Source organism: Clinocottus analis, unplaced genomic scaffold (genome assembly GCF_023055335.1).
Source record: "Clinocottus analis isolate CAN_PGR_092001 unplaced genomic scaffold, fCliAna1.0.p SCAF_52, whole genome shotgun sequence".
NCBI lineage: Eukaryota > Metazoa > Chordata > Actinopteri > Perciformes > Cottidae > Clinocottus > Clinocottus analis.
This window is the reverse complement of record NW_027176210.1, coordinates 85,145-100,582: the sequence shown is the minus strand read 5'-3', so window position 1 is coordinate 100,582 and position 15,438 is coordinate 85,145. Positions and strand designations below refer to the sequence as shown.

The 15,438-nt window shown below is 45.8% G+C and overlaps 1 protein-coding gene across 2 annotated transcripts in view; it reads right to left on the bottom strand.

Annotated features, from left to right (window-relative positions):
* Positions 1–7,322: 7,322 nt before the first annotated feature.
* The window catches only part of ccdc88c (coiled-coil domain containing 88C), a 36,281-nt gene continuing 28,165 nt past the window's right edge, over positions 7,323–15,438 (bottom strand). For both annotated transcript variants that reach the window (XM_068601598.1, XM_068601597.1), the window contains 5 exons: positions 13,622–13,711; positions 12,992–13,096; positions 12,760–12,897; positions 11,962–12,200; positions 7,323–10,476 (listed from right to left, as the gene is read on the bottom strand). In XM_068601598.1, coding sequence (XP_068457699.1) covers positions 9,709–10,476; positions 11,962–12,200; positions 12,760–12,897; positions 12,992–13,096; positions 13,622–13,711 — 1,340 coding nt within the window. In that variant the 3' untranslated portion in view covers positions 7,323–9,708. The remainder of the gene's footprint in view (positions 10,477–11,961; positions 12,201–12,759; positions 12,898–12,991; positions 13,097–13,621; positions 13,712–15,438) is intronic.

Genomic DNA, 15,438 nt, shown 5'->3' with positions numbered 1-15,438 from the left:
TGATGTTAACTAGTAGAGTATTGATGTTAACTAGTAGAGTATTGATGTTAACTAGTAGAGTATTGATATTAACTAGTAGAGTATTGATGATGTTAACTAGTAGAGTATTGATATTAACTAGTAGAGTATTGATATTAACTAGTAGAGTATTGATGATGTTAACTAGTAGAGTATTGATATTAACTAGTAGAGTATTGATTATGTTAACTAGTAGAGTATTGATGATGTTAACTAGTATAGTAATGATATTAACTAGTAGAGTATTGATGATACTAACTAGTAGAGTATTGATATTAACTAGTAGAGTATTGATGATATTAACTAGTAGAGTATTGATGATACTAACTAGTAGAGTATTGATATTAACTAGTAGAGTATTGATGATATTAACTAGTAGAGTATTGATGATGTTAACTAGTAGAGTATTGATGTTAACTAGTAGAGTATTGATGATACTAATTAGTAGAGTATTGATATTAACTAGTAGAGTATTGATGATACTAACTAGTAGAGTATTGATGTTAACTAGTAGAGTATTGATGATATTAACTAGTAGAGTATTGATGATGTTAACTAGTAGAGTATTGATGTTAACTAGTAGAGTATTGATGATGTTAACTAGTAGAGTATTGATGTTAACTAGTAGAGTATTGATGATGTTAACTAGTAGAGTATTGATATCAACTAGTAGAGTATTGATGATGTTAACTAGTAGAGTATTGATGATGTTAACTAGTAGAGTATTGATGTTAACTAGTAGAGTATTGATGATGTTAACTAGTAGAGTATTGATGTTAACTAGTAGAGTATTGATGATGTTAACTAGTAGAGTATTGATATCAACTAGTAGAGTATTGATGATGTTAACTAGTAGAGTATTGATGGTATTAACTAGTAGAGTATTGATGTTAACTAGTAGAGTATTGATGATGTTAACTAGTAGAGTATTGATGATACTAACTAGTAGAGTATTGATGGTATTAACTAGTAGAGTATTGATGATGTTAACTAGTAGAGTATTGATGTTAACTAGTAGAGTATTGATGATGTTAACTAGTAGAGTATTGATGTTAACTAGTAGAGTATTGATGGTATTAACTAGTAGAGTATTGATGATGTTAACTAGTAGAGTATTGATGTTAACTAGTAGAGTATTGATGATGTTAACTAGTAGAGTATTGATGTTAACTAGTAGAGTATTGATGATGTTAACTAGTAGAGTATTGATGTTAACTAGTAGAGTATTGATGTTAACTAGTAGAGTATTGATGATGTTAACTAGTAGAGTATTGATGATGTTAACTAGTAGAGTATTGATGTTAACTAGTAGAGTATTGATGGTATTAACTAGTAGAGTATTGATGATGTTAACTAGTAGAGTATTGATGTTAACTAGTAGAGTATTGATGGTATTAACTAGTAGAGTATTGATATCAACTAGTAGAGTATTGATGTTAACTAGTAGAGTATTGATGTTAACTAGTAGAGTATTGATGATGTTAACTAGTAGAGTATTGATGTTAACTAGTAGAGTATTGATGATGTTAACTAGTAGAGTATTGATGTTAACTAGTAGAGTATTGATGTTAACTAGTAGAGTATTGATGATGTTAACTAGTAGAGTATTGATGATGTTAACTAGTAGAGTATTGATGTTAACTAGTAGAGTATTGATGGTATTAACTAGTAGAGTATTGATGATGTTAACTAGTAGAGTATTGATGTTAACTAGTAGAGTATTGATGGTATTAACTAGTAGAGTATTGATATCAACTAGTAGAGTATTGATGTTAACTAGTAGAGTATTGATGTTAACTAGTAGAGTATTGATGATGTTAACTAGTAGAGTATTGATGTTAACTAGTAGAGTATTGATGATGTTAACTAGTAGAGTATTGATGTTAACTAGTAGAGTATTGATGTTAACTAGTAGAGTATTGATGATGTTAACTAGTAGAGTATTGATGTTAACTAGTAGAGTATTGATGGTATTAACTAGTAGAGTATTGATATCAACTAGTAGAGTATTGATGGTATTAACTAGTAGAGTATTGATGATGTTAACTAGTAGAGTATTGATGTTAACTAGTAGAGTATTGATGATGTTAACTAGTAGAGTATTGATGTTAACTAGTAGAGTATTGATGATGTTAACTAGTAGAGTATTGATGATGTTAACTAGTAGAGTATTGATGATGTTATCTAGTAGAGTATTGATGGTATTAACTAGTAGAGTATTGATGGTTGTTGTGTAATCTCCTGCTGCAGTGTTGATGGAGCAAAGTGAACGTTGTGGTCACACAAACACCGCTGAGTGTTTGTGTGACCACAACGTTCACTGTGTTGCTCTTCCTGCTGGCAGCAAATCACCTGTGATTGAGTTCACCAGGTAAAGCAGAAGGAGCTGCAGCAACAGTCCGGTCTGGTGCAGCAGCAGCATTAGCATTAGCATTAGCATTAGCAGCAGCAGCACAAGTGAACATATGGAATCAATGATTTCTGTTCAAAGCGCTGCTGTAATATTTCACGTGCTGCCGGTGGAAGTTTCACTTCCATCCATCAGCTCCGATACTTCAGAGACTTCCTTCAGTCGAACGTGGCGTTCCTGCCTCTTCCCCTGCTCTCTGGTGTCCGTCCACAAGGGAAGCAGAGTTTGATTTATTAACCCGGTGGCCATGTTTGATTTACGACACAGAGGAACTCCAGACAGAAGTGGAGTCACTGCTCATGAAAGCTGTTGGACGTCTCTCAGACGTCTGATGTTCAACATGTCCAACCTGCCGGCCGAGAGCTCTCCAGCTCATCGAGATGTTTATGATGAGCAATCGACCACGAGGAGCATTATAGACAGGATTAAAGGCTCATCCATAACACGTAAAGAGCATTTCATTCTGTCTTTGAATCGCTCCCACGGCTTCACTCTGGACTGAAACGTGGCTCTGATGCTTCACTGGCTTCTGATTAGTTTGGGCAAAACAATGAGCACCATGACGGCACGATAGATAAAGACGGCCTGTAAACTAATCGACACAGACGATTAGAGAGTGAGATACGCTGAAGAAGTGATGCAAGTCCTGCTGAAAGAACTAATGGTTTTAATGATAAGCACAGGGACAAACAGACCGACGTGAACCAGCAGAGCGGTGATCAGATGGCTTCATCAGATGTCAGAGTAGAATACTCAATGCATTATTCATATCTGCTTCTCAGTCGCGCTCATACAGCACCAGAGTAAAACATACCGGCAGCAGCACATGTGAACATATGGAACACAGCGGCGTCGGTGCTGCTCTGCATGTGCAGCTGATGGTGAATAAGATGGAGCTCTGCAGCAGCTTCTACTTTCCTGAGCGACGTAGAGCAACAGGCTGTACCAGTGACAACAGGTTCTACTTCATGCTGGACCCAAAGTACATGAAGCACCGGCACACACGCAGAATACTAGAGTATTCTCCAGAGATTAGCCAGAGACCGAACCTGCTCGCTCTCACCCTGTGAGCAAGAAGCTATCAGACAGGAAGAGGCAGCGAGTGAGAGGAGGAAAGGAATAAGAGTCCATTTGTGATAGAACTTATGTTGAACTGTCAGTCATAAGATGAATATTACAGTCATTCTGTTAAATCATGTCACAGTATTTCAATCTTGACACTTAGGAAGTGAAAAGCAGAAGTCACCATGAAGGCCTGCGTCCTGCTGGAAGGGCCCTGAACCACAATGAAGGGCCACGCCTCCCTGTGGCCCTGTTGTCCTCCAGGGAGCCTGGAATCCTCTCCAGGACCCCTGAGACCTTCACCAGGGTCTCAAGAGGTCTGACGGTCATGATGGAGGTCTCGGGGTCCACGAGGGATTTCTGTTATCCTTCCAGGGGCCGTTACAGGATGCCAGGAGCCAGCGGGCTCATGGCTGCTCTCACGTGTCAGGGGTCTTGAAGGAACCCTCGAAGACGGATCTGTCATCCAGTCCTTCTAGGGACTATGGGAACTCCTTGAGAGTCATGGGTCCAAACGGATCTCCAGGGTTCAGGTCCTGCTCGTGGAGGGCCCGGTAAAGGTCCTGGAGAGAAACTTCTCTCTGGACTCAAAGCACCTGCAGGCAGAGTCCGTCTCATGCCTCTGGAAGAGGTCTGGAACACCTTGAGGACCTCTGAGACCTCCTGCCAGCCCAGCAGCCAACAGGGGGCATGTTGGGGTCTTCAGTGGTCGCAGGTTTTTTCAGGGACCCTCAGCGGCCCCTGAGTGAATCCCAAGAGTCTCTTTGGTGGACCTGGTGGAGGGTCGTGTCCTCGAGGCGTTTCCAGTCACTATAATTTCCACATCAAGAGTAATTTAAGAGCCGTGTCGCCCCGCAGGACACCGGGACCGCTCCTCCATGGCCACCGGCCTCCCTGTGGCCCCTGGCACCGTCACAGAGGCCCTCGGCTTTTCCTCCAGTCCTACTGATCACAATACGCAGCACTACCGCCTTTATGCATTCTGCATGTACGCTGACACGTCTTTTACCCGCAGAGAGCTGAGGAGGCCTTTTCCACCATGAAGGAGGTTTGTGTCCACAAAGAGAAAAGCATTCTGTCCAACCGGTGCCCAACCTCTGGGCCCGGACCCAAGTACGGGCTGCAGGGACATTAAAGCACAGAGTGCCTGAATTAAGAATGAAGTCAAAAGACTGTGATCGACATTTATTTGTGTGGTCGGAGGCGAGAGATCAGAGTTCTGCTCCGAGTACTGATTCCAAAGACGCCGCTGTGAGGAGAAATGAACGACTTTTGCAGTTTGTGTCTTTGCGTGTTTGTGTTACAACGTCATGTCCTGTGGTCTGGCTGAAGTTTAACTCCTAATCTATTGATACTGTGTGACGTCTTGTATCCATTCTCTCTGCTGTGGCTCGTGACGTTCATGTAAATGGGCTCCAGTGCTCTGCGGCGTCAGGAAGAGCTTCAGCAATGCGGCTGCTGCTCCGTGTCCGTACAGCTGAGGGCCGAGTCACAACACGTGTGACGGATGAGAAGTTTAAGGACGAGTTAGAGCCGCTGGGCCGAGCCTCTGTTTTTGTGGGCAGAGAGTCAATGTTTGGTGGGAACGTTGTGAATCTAATCAGGAAGCAGAAACTGACTGTTGGCCAACCTCATCAAGATGTAAAGACTGCAGAACAACCTGCAGGGTAGTCGCTCCCTCCAAAAGAATACAGCCTGTCGCTGCATGTCATTTCATTGGATGGTGCAGCCATGAAAACATCCCTCAAGTTTGCACAGTTCCCTCAGTGGAAGAGCACAGCTTGATGAAGAACACTCTGGACTGAAGGCTCCAGGTCGGTCCTGCAGCTTTCAACCTCGTGGCTCATGGAGGCATGAAGCCCAAGCGGACTGGTACGTGTTGTCTTAATCCCTGAAGCACAGCCCTGTAAACATATTGATTACTGCTGCTTCTGTTTGATTTGATGAAAGACTCGAGCTCCGCTGCTGCAGGACGCTCAGAGATCAGACTGCAGAGCGACGGCGACACCCTGTCCTGTGCCTTCAAGTTACCTTTTTATTTTTACAATAGTCTAATCATCTACTGGGTCAGTAATCAGTCACTGCTCTGGTCTGAACCCTCCAGCAGCCGTGGAGCTCCTCTTCCTCATCCTCTTCCTCACAGCTGCACACTGCGGTCACTTTTCATAAGACTTAGATATTGAGGAATCTTACGTGGTTCGAGTTGAAGTTGAAGTCGCCCCCATGCTGCGCCCCATCACGCGCAGCAGTCCGGTGCACGCGGTGATGGAGCGCGTGCACACTGACACCACTAGTTCACATCAATAATTAATAACTCCTCACTGGAGAGCTGTGGAGCCAAAACGCATTTTAACTCCTCACCCGAGACACGTGACCGCTCCATAATGATCCATATTCAACAGGAGTCCGCTGATGTGCCACTTCAGCTATTTAATACCGAAGATCACAGACTGTCGCCGACAGACGTAACAACAACAACAACAACAACAACAACAACAACAGCAGCAGCAGACTCTCCGTAAGCACAAACACACATCACATCTCCAGAGTTGTAGTCTAGTTTACAACATAATCATAATCAGTGAAGCTCAGCAGTCCTTACCGGTCTCTCCGCTGCAGCTGCGCGTCACAGTCACCGCCTGCGCGCGCTCGCGCTCTCTCTGTAGTTGACACAAACGCACGTGGGGAGCGCGCTCCCTGCACACTTGCGCGCGCACACAACGCACATGCCGAATAGGTCGAGATGACACGCAAACGTGACGTTATGTATTTCATATGTTTAGTTACGTAGGGGTGAGCATGGTGCATGATGGGAAAACAACATCTAGACAAATGATGGATGTGACTGAGTTGCATAACTTCCTCACAACAAACCTCACCAGATGAACAGAAAGCATCAAACAACAATACAAACACAACATGTAGACAACAATACGTCACTCATGAGTGACGCTGTGCATTTTATGTATCCACCAAAGCTCCAACATCCTGACATCACGAGCCTCTTCAGGTGAACATCACCTGTCATTGGGGCGCCTGTGTCTCGTGGCAGAGCAGCGTGTCCTGTCATCCAAGCATCGGGGGTTCGATCCCCGGTCCCGCTGGTCCATGACACCTGAACCCTGCAGCTGCTCTTGGAGGGTGAACATGTATGACGTAATGTATGTAGATGAGTTAGTCCATGGCTCCTCCCATCAGTGTGAATGATGACGTAGTGACAAAGTGCTTTAAGACGAGAGAAACATGCGGTTTCCGGTCCTGGTTTCCGGTCCCGGTGTCTCTCTGGCATGCCGCTGTGGCTCACAGGGACACATCATTCATAACATTATTAATAAATTGACACTCAACTCTGAAAAAAGTCGTTTGAACAGGATTGCAGAAGCATCTCTTACTTCCTGTCACGCTGGTGTCCTTATCGTGCAATATGAATATGTAAAATATACTTTGTGATATATTCCTTACAGAAAAGGAAGTGGGACACATTCAGAGTGTGGTAGTGAAGAGCAGCATCAGTCACACTTTGTAAATCTTTATTACAAAACACTTCACCCTCAGTTTCACACCAGTCGCCTTTCCTTCAGTTCAGTCGTCTCATCACAGCAGAGCAGCAGCAGGAAGTTGCACCAGAGGAACAGGAAGTGTGTGTGACGCTGCTCCTCCTGCGCGTCTGGACGCGCCCGGTTCAAAAGGTCACGGCCCAGTTCAAAAGGTCATGGCCCGGTTCAAAAGGTCACGGCCGCTGCTGCTCTCAACACGAGCAAGTAAAGCTGACCCACAGGAGTGAGAGGACAGACAAGAAGACACACACACACACACACACACACACACACACACACACACACACACACACACACACACACACACAGTTTCCATAGAGCCAATAACATAATGTGATGCGCACAAGTGTGTGTGCTGACGTCGAAAGAAAAACATTGAATTCCCAAAAGCAATCTTTTCTGTTATTGAAGCAACACACACACACACACACACACACACACACACACACACACACACACACACACTCTAAAGTGTCACTCAGCACCACGCTGCTGTGTGTCACATCATGATCGTGGATCCTCTGGACTTGGAGGACAGGAGTTATTTATTTTCAGGATCAAAAGGATCCAGAAGGTTTTAGGATAACGGCCCGTTTATAAAATATCTGTCATGTACAAATGTTCCAGATGAAATGATTTAGCTCGTTGCATATTGACGTGCTGTTTGTTCTGAAAGGCGAGTGGAAAGGTTGGTGGTGGATTCCAGAGTTGCATCCTCCTCCTCCTCCTCTTCATCATCAGAGGTCAGGATGCAGGAGGCACAGCTGCATATTCACTAACAGCAGTACAGACTGAAGGTCAGAAGAATTAGCATAAGTTTCTTGGTTTTCCATTAACATCATCTGTCTCTAAGACATACTTTCATTTATTTCCACCTCTTCCTCTCTTTGTTCAGTGTTCTCAGAGGAAACAGAGTATTCATAACACCCAAACAGTCATCTGCATCTTCTCCCCGAGTGATGAGACGTGAACAACGTGAACCTCTGCGTGGTCAGACTCATCTGGTTGGTGTTCTTCCTCCAGGTCCCCGTTGGTTGTCATTTCAAAGTGTCGACAGAGAACAGTGGAAGTGCTGGAAGCAGCCGCTGCTGAAGGAACCCGTCTGTTAGTGGGATTTGATCCAAATGGTGCTCGAGGTCAAACCCCTGACCTCGCTGAAGCTGGCACTAGGTCAGGGGCCAGTAAGCGCTGAGCCTGATGTGAGCACACACAGACACGTTGACCCCATCACCTGTTGACCCACAGCAAACACTTGGTGCTCTCAGGTATTAGAAAAACTTTATTGCCAATTCATCACATGCAAACTCTGACTATCCAGATCACAGTGGGTCTGAACCTCTCTGCTGTGCAGACTCAGACTCACTAGTGTCTGGCTAACCTAGCGTGCAGCAGTGCACCACAGCAGCACACAGTGGTTTACCAAGTGGGGTGTGTGTGTGTGTGTGTGTGTGTGTGTGTGTGTGTGTGTGTAAATTAAGTCCAGCTCATTGGTTAGCAAAGCCACAACCGAGCCCCTCAAGGACAATTCCTCTGTGTATATTATTATACATCTGTCTGTGTGTGTATGTGTGTGTGTGTCAAGCTAGTGTTGGCCCGTGCTGTGCAACGTTTCCAGTAAAGTGTTAAGAGTGTTGCATGCTGGGACAGAATCTAAAGATGGAGGGAGAAGGACTGTAATTTAACTGGGAGGAGCGCGTCCTCCTCTGTCCTGTTTGTCTCTCCGTCCTCCTGTAACTTCTCCATCTCTATATCTGTCCACCGCTCTCCGCCTTCCTCAACTCTCGGTGCCTGAGTCCATCCTCCTCTCTCCTTCCTCGTGTCTCTGTGTTTGTTCAGGAGAGGAGGAGGAGGACAGAAAATAGGAGGAGAAATCTGATACATTCAGTCGCTCTGGTGCTTCTGGTGGCCTTCACTTAAGTCCAACCACTTCCTTCGGTGACAGCTCATTCCAGTCCTACTGAACCGGTGGCCTCCAGGTGAACGTTAGCAGGGCCGGACTGTGCGTCGGTCGGTGGTCACGAGAGTTCCAGCTCGTAGACCAAGCCCGCCTGTAGTATTCTGGTCCTCAGCTCCGCACGTAGGGCTTTGAGTGTTGTGGATTCTCAGCTCCATCTCCATGTCTGGATGTGACTCCAAGGCAATAATAAAACAGCAGAGGCCGGTGAATCCTGCATTCTCAGAGACATCTATAGTGTTGAGGTGTTCATGTCTAAAGAGCATCAGTGAGTCTACACTGTGTCCCCTCAGAGACCCGATACTGATGGAGAACGGTGACATCGCTCTTCAGATCCAGTCGGCGAGGGGGGACATGATTGTTTGGGGGCGGCTGAAATCCTTGGCAGATCTTTGATTCAGGAAGCTTCCTGACTGTTCATTCAGAGTCAGGTCTGCTTGTTGAGCTACAAACGTTTGTTCCAGAAAATACAAACAGAGGTCACGACTCCTTTGGGTAGAGATGCAATTACATTTGGCTTTTGCTTTCCAGGATTTAGACTTACTCCCAGCTGATGTTGCATCTGAGCAACGCTCAGAATAACATGCATCCACGATGCAAAGAGCCCGGAGGCTGGTTGCTTGTGAGTGAGGGTTTGGATTCAGCCCAGCAGACTGTTTCTGTGTTTAGACCCGGCCACACCCTCGGGTGTCCGTCAGTGCCAGTGTTTAGACACAGCCGTACTCATACCACACAGTCTGGGGGTCGTTGTTGGGGTCAGGGGAAGCAGGCGTGCTCTTCGGGCGTTCCACAGGGTCACAGCTGTCGCTCTCTTTCTTCAAGTGGGAGGAGTCACCCGTCTGCCCCTCCCTCAACACCTCCTCGTGCTCAGCGGCCTCGTCGGGCCGCGTGGCGGGCGCGGCCTTGACGGGGCTCACCATGGCGACCTCTGCGCGGTGGTGGTAGGTGGAGGACGAGGTGGGGCCGTTCCGAGAGACGGGCGTCCTCCCCCGCTCTCGCTCTCTCTCCGTGTGTCTCTCCGGTTGCAGGTTGAGAGAGGACGAATGGTGAATAGGCGGGTTCAGGAAGCTGCCGTCTCCGTGCTGATTGGTCGGGCCGGCCAGCCGAGCGGAGAGCGGCCGTTCTCTCCCGCTAGCTCCTCCCCCTTGTCGCCGAACGACCGCATCCGATTGGCCTTCAGTTCCACGGAAGCTGTCTGGCCCGTTTGAGCGCAGCAAATCAGCCGAGGCCAAGCTGAAAGCCCTGCTCAGCGATTGGCTGCTCCTCTGGCCGGCGGGCTGGCCCGAGGCCGGGGATTGGCCGACAGGCTGGCGGGGCGAGGGTTTGACGCTCTGACCCGGCCTCTGGTTGGACGACTGCACAGTGGGCGTGACGTAGCTGGTGGGAGTCACCTGATCTCTGTCAGCGGGAGTCGAGGGGGCGGGACTTCTGGTGAAGTAGTCAGTCATCAAGTCCTCTCTACTTTCTGTTGACACCTAGACAAAAAGGAAATACAAAAAATAGAAAGAATAAATACATCTTAAAAAATATTGTTTTTTAGGTCTAGCTGACTGATCAGGACAGACGCCATCTGCCTCTCATTGTTGCTAGCTAGCTAGCTAGCTAGCTAGCTCTTTCAGCGTAGCTCCGCCCACGAGATTCAGCTCAACAGCTCGCAAAACCGTTTGAATTTGCAAAAATATTTTTGGATTCTCATCCAATTTATTTGACTTGCAATAAAACAATATTTGGATTGCAGTGTCAAGATTTAAAACTCCCTAAAGTGCTGTAGAAATGATCACGTGTGGCAGAAAGAAAGAACATGCAATACGTCTGCTGTTGATCATAATGTGAATTTGTGTGTTGCAGTTCTTTAAGTGAATCAGCAGATGCATGACAAGTGAGACGGCCACTCAGTGGTATTCTCACGTTGATTCCTCACGTCAGGCTCAGTCCCTACGTGGACAACAGCTGGAATAAAACCTCACAGCTGTTGAATGTCAGGAACGTCACTTCTTTGATGATGCAGATTAAAACAGGTGGATGTGTCCTCATCTTTAAAGAATGTGTGTCTTTTTCAAATGTAAAATGACCATACATGGGACATTTCCCCAGTCAGAGCAGTTCTCAGAATACTGCGGAAGTGAACCACAGCATGAAAAAGACACTAAAGCGTCGATATCAACACATTGTTCAATGCATTCTAGGTTTGTGGAGCTGCTTTTCATTTCCACCGTTATGTTTGTTCCAAGCAGTCTGCTCAGCTGTGAATGAATATGAAACTATTATTATTCTATAGTCTGTCTTGAAAGGTCTCCGCAGCCAAACCTGCAGAAATATTCACTGCAGCAATATCTGGACCCAAAAGAACACGCTTCACTGGCTCCTTTCTTTACTCTCATAGACATAACAACCGAATAAAGAAAACGACTCCATCTTTCTGTTTGTCTAGAGATTAACTGCATGATTTGCACCATACAACTCTCACTGTTGCTATTGGTTTTGTTGACACCACGACCAGGAGCGACCTGGAGGTTATTAGAGGGGATTGGATTTTTTTATGTTTCGTTCTGTACGGTTTTGTAATGTTTGATGAACGTCTGGCTGTCGCTCAGAACCAAACCATAATCTGAACATTGACTTCATCACCATTATGTTCAGGTTTCAGTTCCTCGTGCACACAGTACATTATTCATGTAGCTGCAATGTTCATGGCTTTAAGGCCGAATCAGAATAATTCTGTGACCTAACAATTTATATTGTTAAGCCTTTTTTATTCAGAAAACAAAAGAAACGCAATTAATTTGTGACGAGTGAGCGTAAAGTTTTAATTGAAGGCTCAAGCTGTGAGATGTGCAGACGAGAGGTGTCTGTAATAAAGTGGATACTGAGTCTCTGTTCACCTCGTGGCTGACTGGACTTCTCATGAGTTGACACACATATTAAGATAAACTTGGACTATAGATTCATGCAGTTCTCACCATAGGAGGAGACTTTTTGTTGCTCTCCTGCAGAAACTCTTCCAGCGTCACCATCTCACTTCCAGGAGACGCCGTGCGGGTCTTGGCCCTGACCCCGCCCCCGCGCTGCGGTTGGGCCCTCTGGGGCGCCTGGTCGTATGGGAGGGTGGAGCTACGTGACAGGGCCTGTTGTGATTGGCTCAGACCCATCGCATCGTCACTAGACAGGCTGGCTGAGCGAGCCTGGCGATCCGATGAGTCTAAAACCGTTAGAAATATCGAGTTATTACCGACTGAAACTTTCACTTTGAGTACCTGTGAGCATTTTAGGACAGAATATTGTACATAAAGCATGAATGAGCTGTACACAGACTGAGGCATTATACTTTATCATCTAATATTATACATTATCAATAATAGATAATATCAATTATCTTTTTCATTATACAAACATGCTGCCTGCTGCCCAATTGTGAGCCTCAGAGCGCCATCTAGAGGGGTTTGGAGATACTGCCAAAGGTTTAGAATAAATCCCAATAAACATTTGGTATTATACAACGCAAGCTGTTAAATCTTCTCTTTGTTGTTTATATGCTCAGAAATTCTAATATGATAAATAAACTAATCTATAGTTTTATCACTAAAACTTGGAGATCTATTGTTTACTGACATGTAAAGAACTGGCCGAGCTGTGAAGGTTCAGCAACATATAAATATAATGTTCCCTCTGATGCACAGAGTGTGTGTGTGTGTGTGTGTGTGTGTGTGTGTGTGTGTGTGTGTGTGTGTGTGTGTGTGTGTGTGTCTGTGTGTGTGTACCTTTGCCGTTGACAGGCGAGTTGGAGCTGGAGGTGTTGCGGCTGAAGTCTGCTGACCCCGGGCGACCTCCCGTGTTGCCACGCTGACCGAACATGGAGTCAGGAGAGTTGTGGCGAGAGTCTTCATCAAATAACAGACCTGTAAATGTTCACGCACCGTTAAAAACAAAACACACACTCCTGCTGCCTCATGAATACGGGTGATTAATATGAGTATCAACAGTCTGGCTCGCCTCTGGGCCTGCGGACGAGACCTGGTCCCGGTCTGGAGCTGCTGGCGAGGCCCGATGAGGGGGACGGGTGGCTTGGAGTGGAGCTCAGAGCTCTCAGGGTCTGACCTGAGGGGGCAGCGAGCGCAAAGAGGTGAGGCTGACATAGTATCATCAATTTATATTATACTCAAAATACCTGTCACCTTTAATGATGTCATACATCATCCACTAACAAAGCATTTCTCAAAGCTACAAGTATTAGTAACAGGAAGTGTTTGAGGACAAAGTACAACCGCATAATGTAAAGATATGATTCTCCTCCTTCCCAGTGACTCAGTTTAGCTTTTCAAGACCAAACAGACACTGGCAGTGATGAACGTCCACGACACCTGACGAGGTAACAGGTCGTGACACAGCAGCTGGAAACGTACGTTTTCATTTAGGCTACGAATTCAAATCAATGCAAGCCGGTGGTTCACAGAGTGAACAGTGTGCATGCTACCAGTCCTGTTAGTTTACAACAACTAGGCCGTATCACAATGTATGTGAACACCTCAAACTACCATCCATCCTAATGATCAGTTTTCCTGCTGGATTTTACAACATCTGCATCCAAAGTTGACCCTCGTTAAACATCGGGGTGTTCTTTACCTTGTCCCGGTCCGTCGTCTCCGTTGACGCTCTCACTGCTGCCTCCTGGCGTGCTGCTGCGCAACACGCCGCGGCCCCGGTCACCCAAACCTGAGGACCAACCACAGAGCTGTGAGGGACCCGTTGTATGACCATGAGACGTGTGCTGCGCGTCACATGAAGGAGCGAGGAAGCCAAGCAAGACATCAGCTATCCACTCACTGATTCAGCCACACTGAACATTGTGACTGGGTGTTTCTCACCAATGTAACCCAGAGACGTCACTGCGTGTACAAACACCTGCTCTCTGGCGTTTGCTCTCATTTCAACAGTAACAACACAGAAACAGTGATAATAATCTATTACAACTATGAGAATTATAATACAGTTCTGCAGGAATGAGTCCAAACCAGGAATGGATGTCTGGAAAAAGGTCTGTGGTGAACACAGGCGGGAGTAGTGAAGTCATGTGACCGCGGTGGAGCTCCTTCACAGACTAACGTCAGCTTCTTTCTGATTGCATTGACCCTTCAAAGATCATAAAAGTGGTGTTTGTTGTCCCACTGAACAAAACTTGTAAGTATCATAAAGTATGTTTGCCACAGAGATTATTTTTAGAAATAATCCAAAGGAAAACTCCTGTTGGCTTCTGCAGCGGGAACCGGTGTGATACTAACTTCCTGTTTGACTACCAAAATACATCATCCCTGCAGCCCTCAATACGCTGTGACCCTGGCAAAATAAAAGTCAGTGAGTGACCAGCAGTGATGAAATATCATGGTACATGCCCTTGTAAGTCTTTCTAGAATGCTTTATGATGTGTTATGATGAGGTTATTGAATCATTATGAGTATGCATGAGTGCGTTTAGCTATAAGTGTCGAGCAGATCATAACATAAAGGATGTTATGGGATGGTTCCCTAACGGGATGTGACAACATGAGCGGTTTACTTCTTGATGAGGTCACATGTGTATCTGGCTAAAATGTCACAGTAACAATAGAAAAGCTAGAGAAGAGTCCAAGTCAGCGAACTGCTAAACCTGAGCTAACAGTAGCTAAAGTTAGCCACCGTCAAGTAAAGCTGAGGACAAAACCTGTGAGTGTGTGTGATGAATTTGACTTTTCTTTTGGGAGGAAGACCTTTTGTTTCGTAATCTCATTCATGTCGGCTGTTTTAGAGACGCTGGTGTTTCAAAAGCAGAGGACGGACAGACAGGGTGACAAAGAGACGAGCTTGCAGTAGAGCGGTGACCTTGTGACCCCTCGCTGAGGACTGAACTAAGAGAAAGCTCGTTCTGCAGCGAAGCTCTGTGAAGCCAACAGATCGTCTTTTCAGCTCACAAGTCCGATGCAGACCGAGAGGAGATCGTCTCTCAACACAGAACTCCGTCCTCAGCGAGACACCAGGTTACAACATGAAGCGAGCACAGCGGCACACACACGAGCTCCATTCACACACATCCTCACCAAGACTGAAGCAAGGACATGCAGACGTGTGCAGGCGTGCTGGGAAACATGGTGCGCACACATACACCATGTCCACGTGTGTGTGCTTACTACTTACTAGTAATACTGGTTGGCTCAAACCCGCTGCGTGCACCTGCCTGTGTGTGTGTGTGTGAGTGTGTGTGTGTGTGTTCTGAATGTGCATTGAGGGCTGGAGGAATGCGAGTGCATTAGTGTTCATGAGTACTTGCGTGTGTGATGTGTGCATTGCTGTGTGCTGAGAGTCAGTGTTGCTAAGCAGTGATGATGATGATGAGGAAGATGATGATGATGTGTGTGGTTAAAGAAGAGGAGGAGGGGGTTTTAGAATACTCCGTTGGCTGAGATTGAC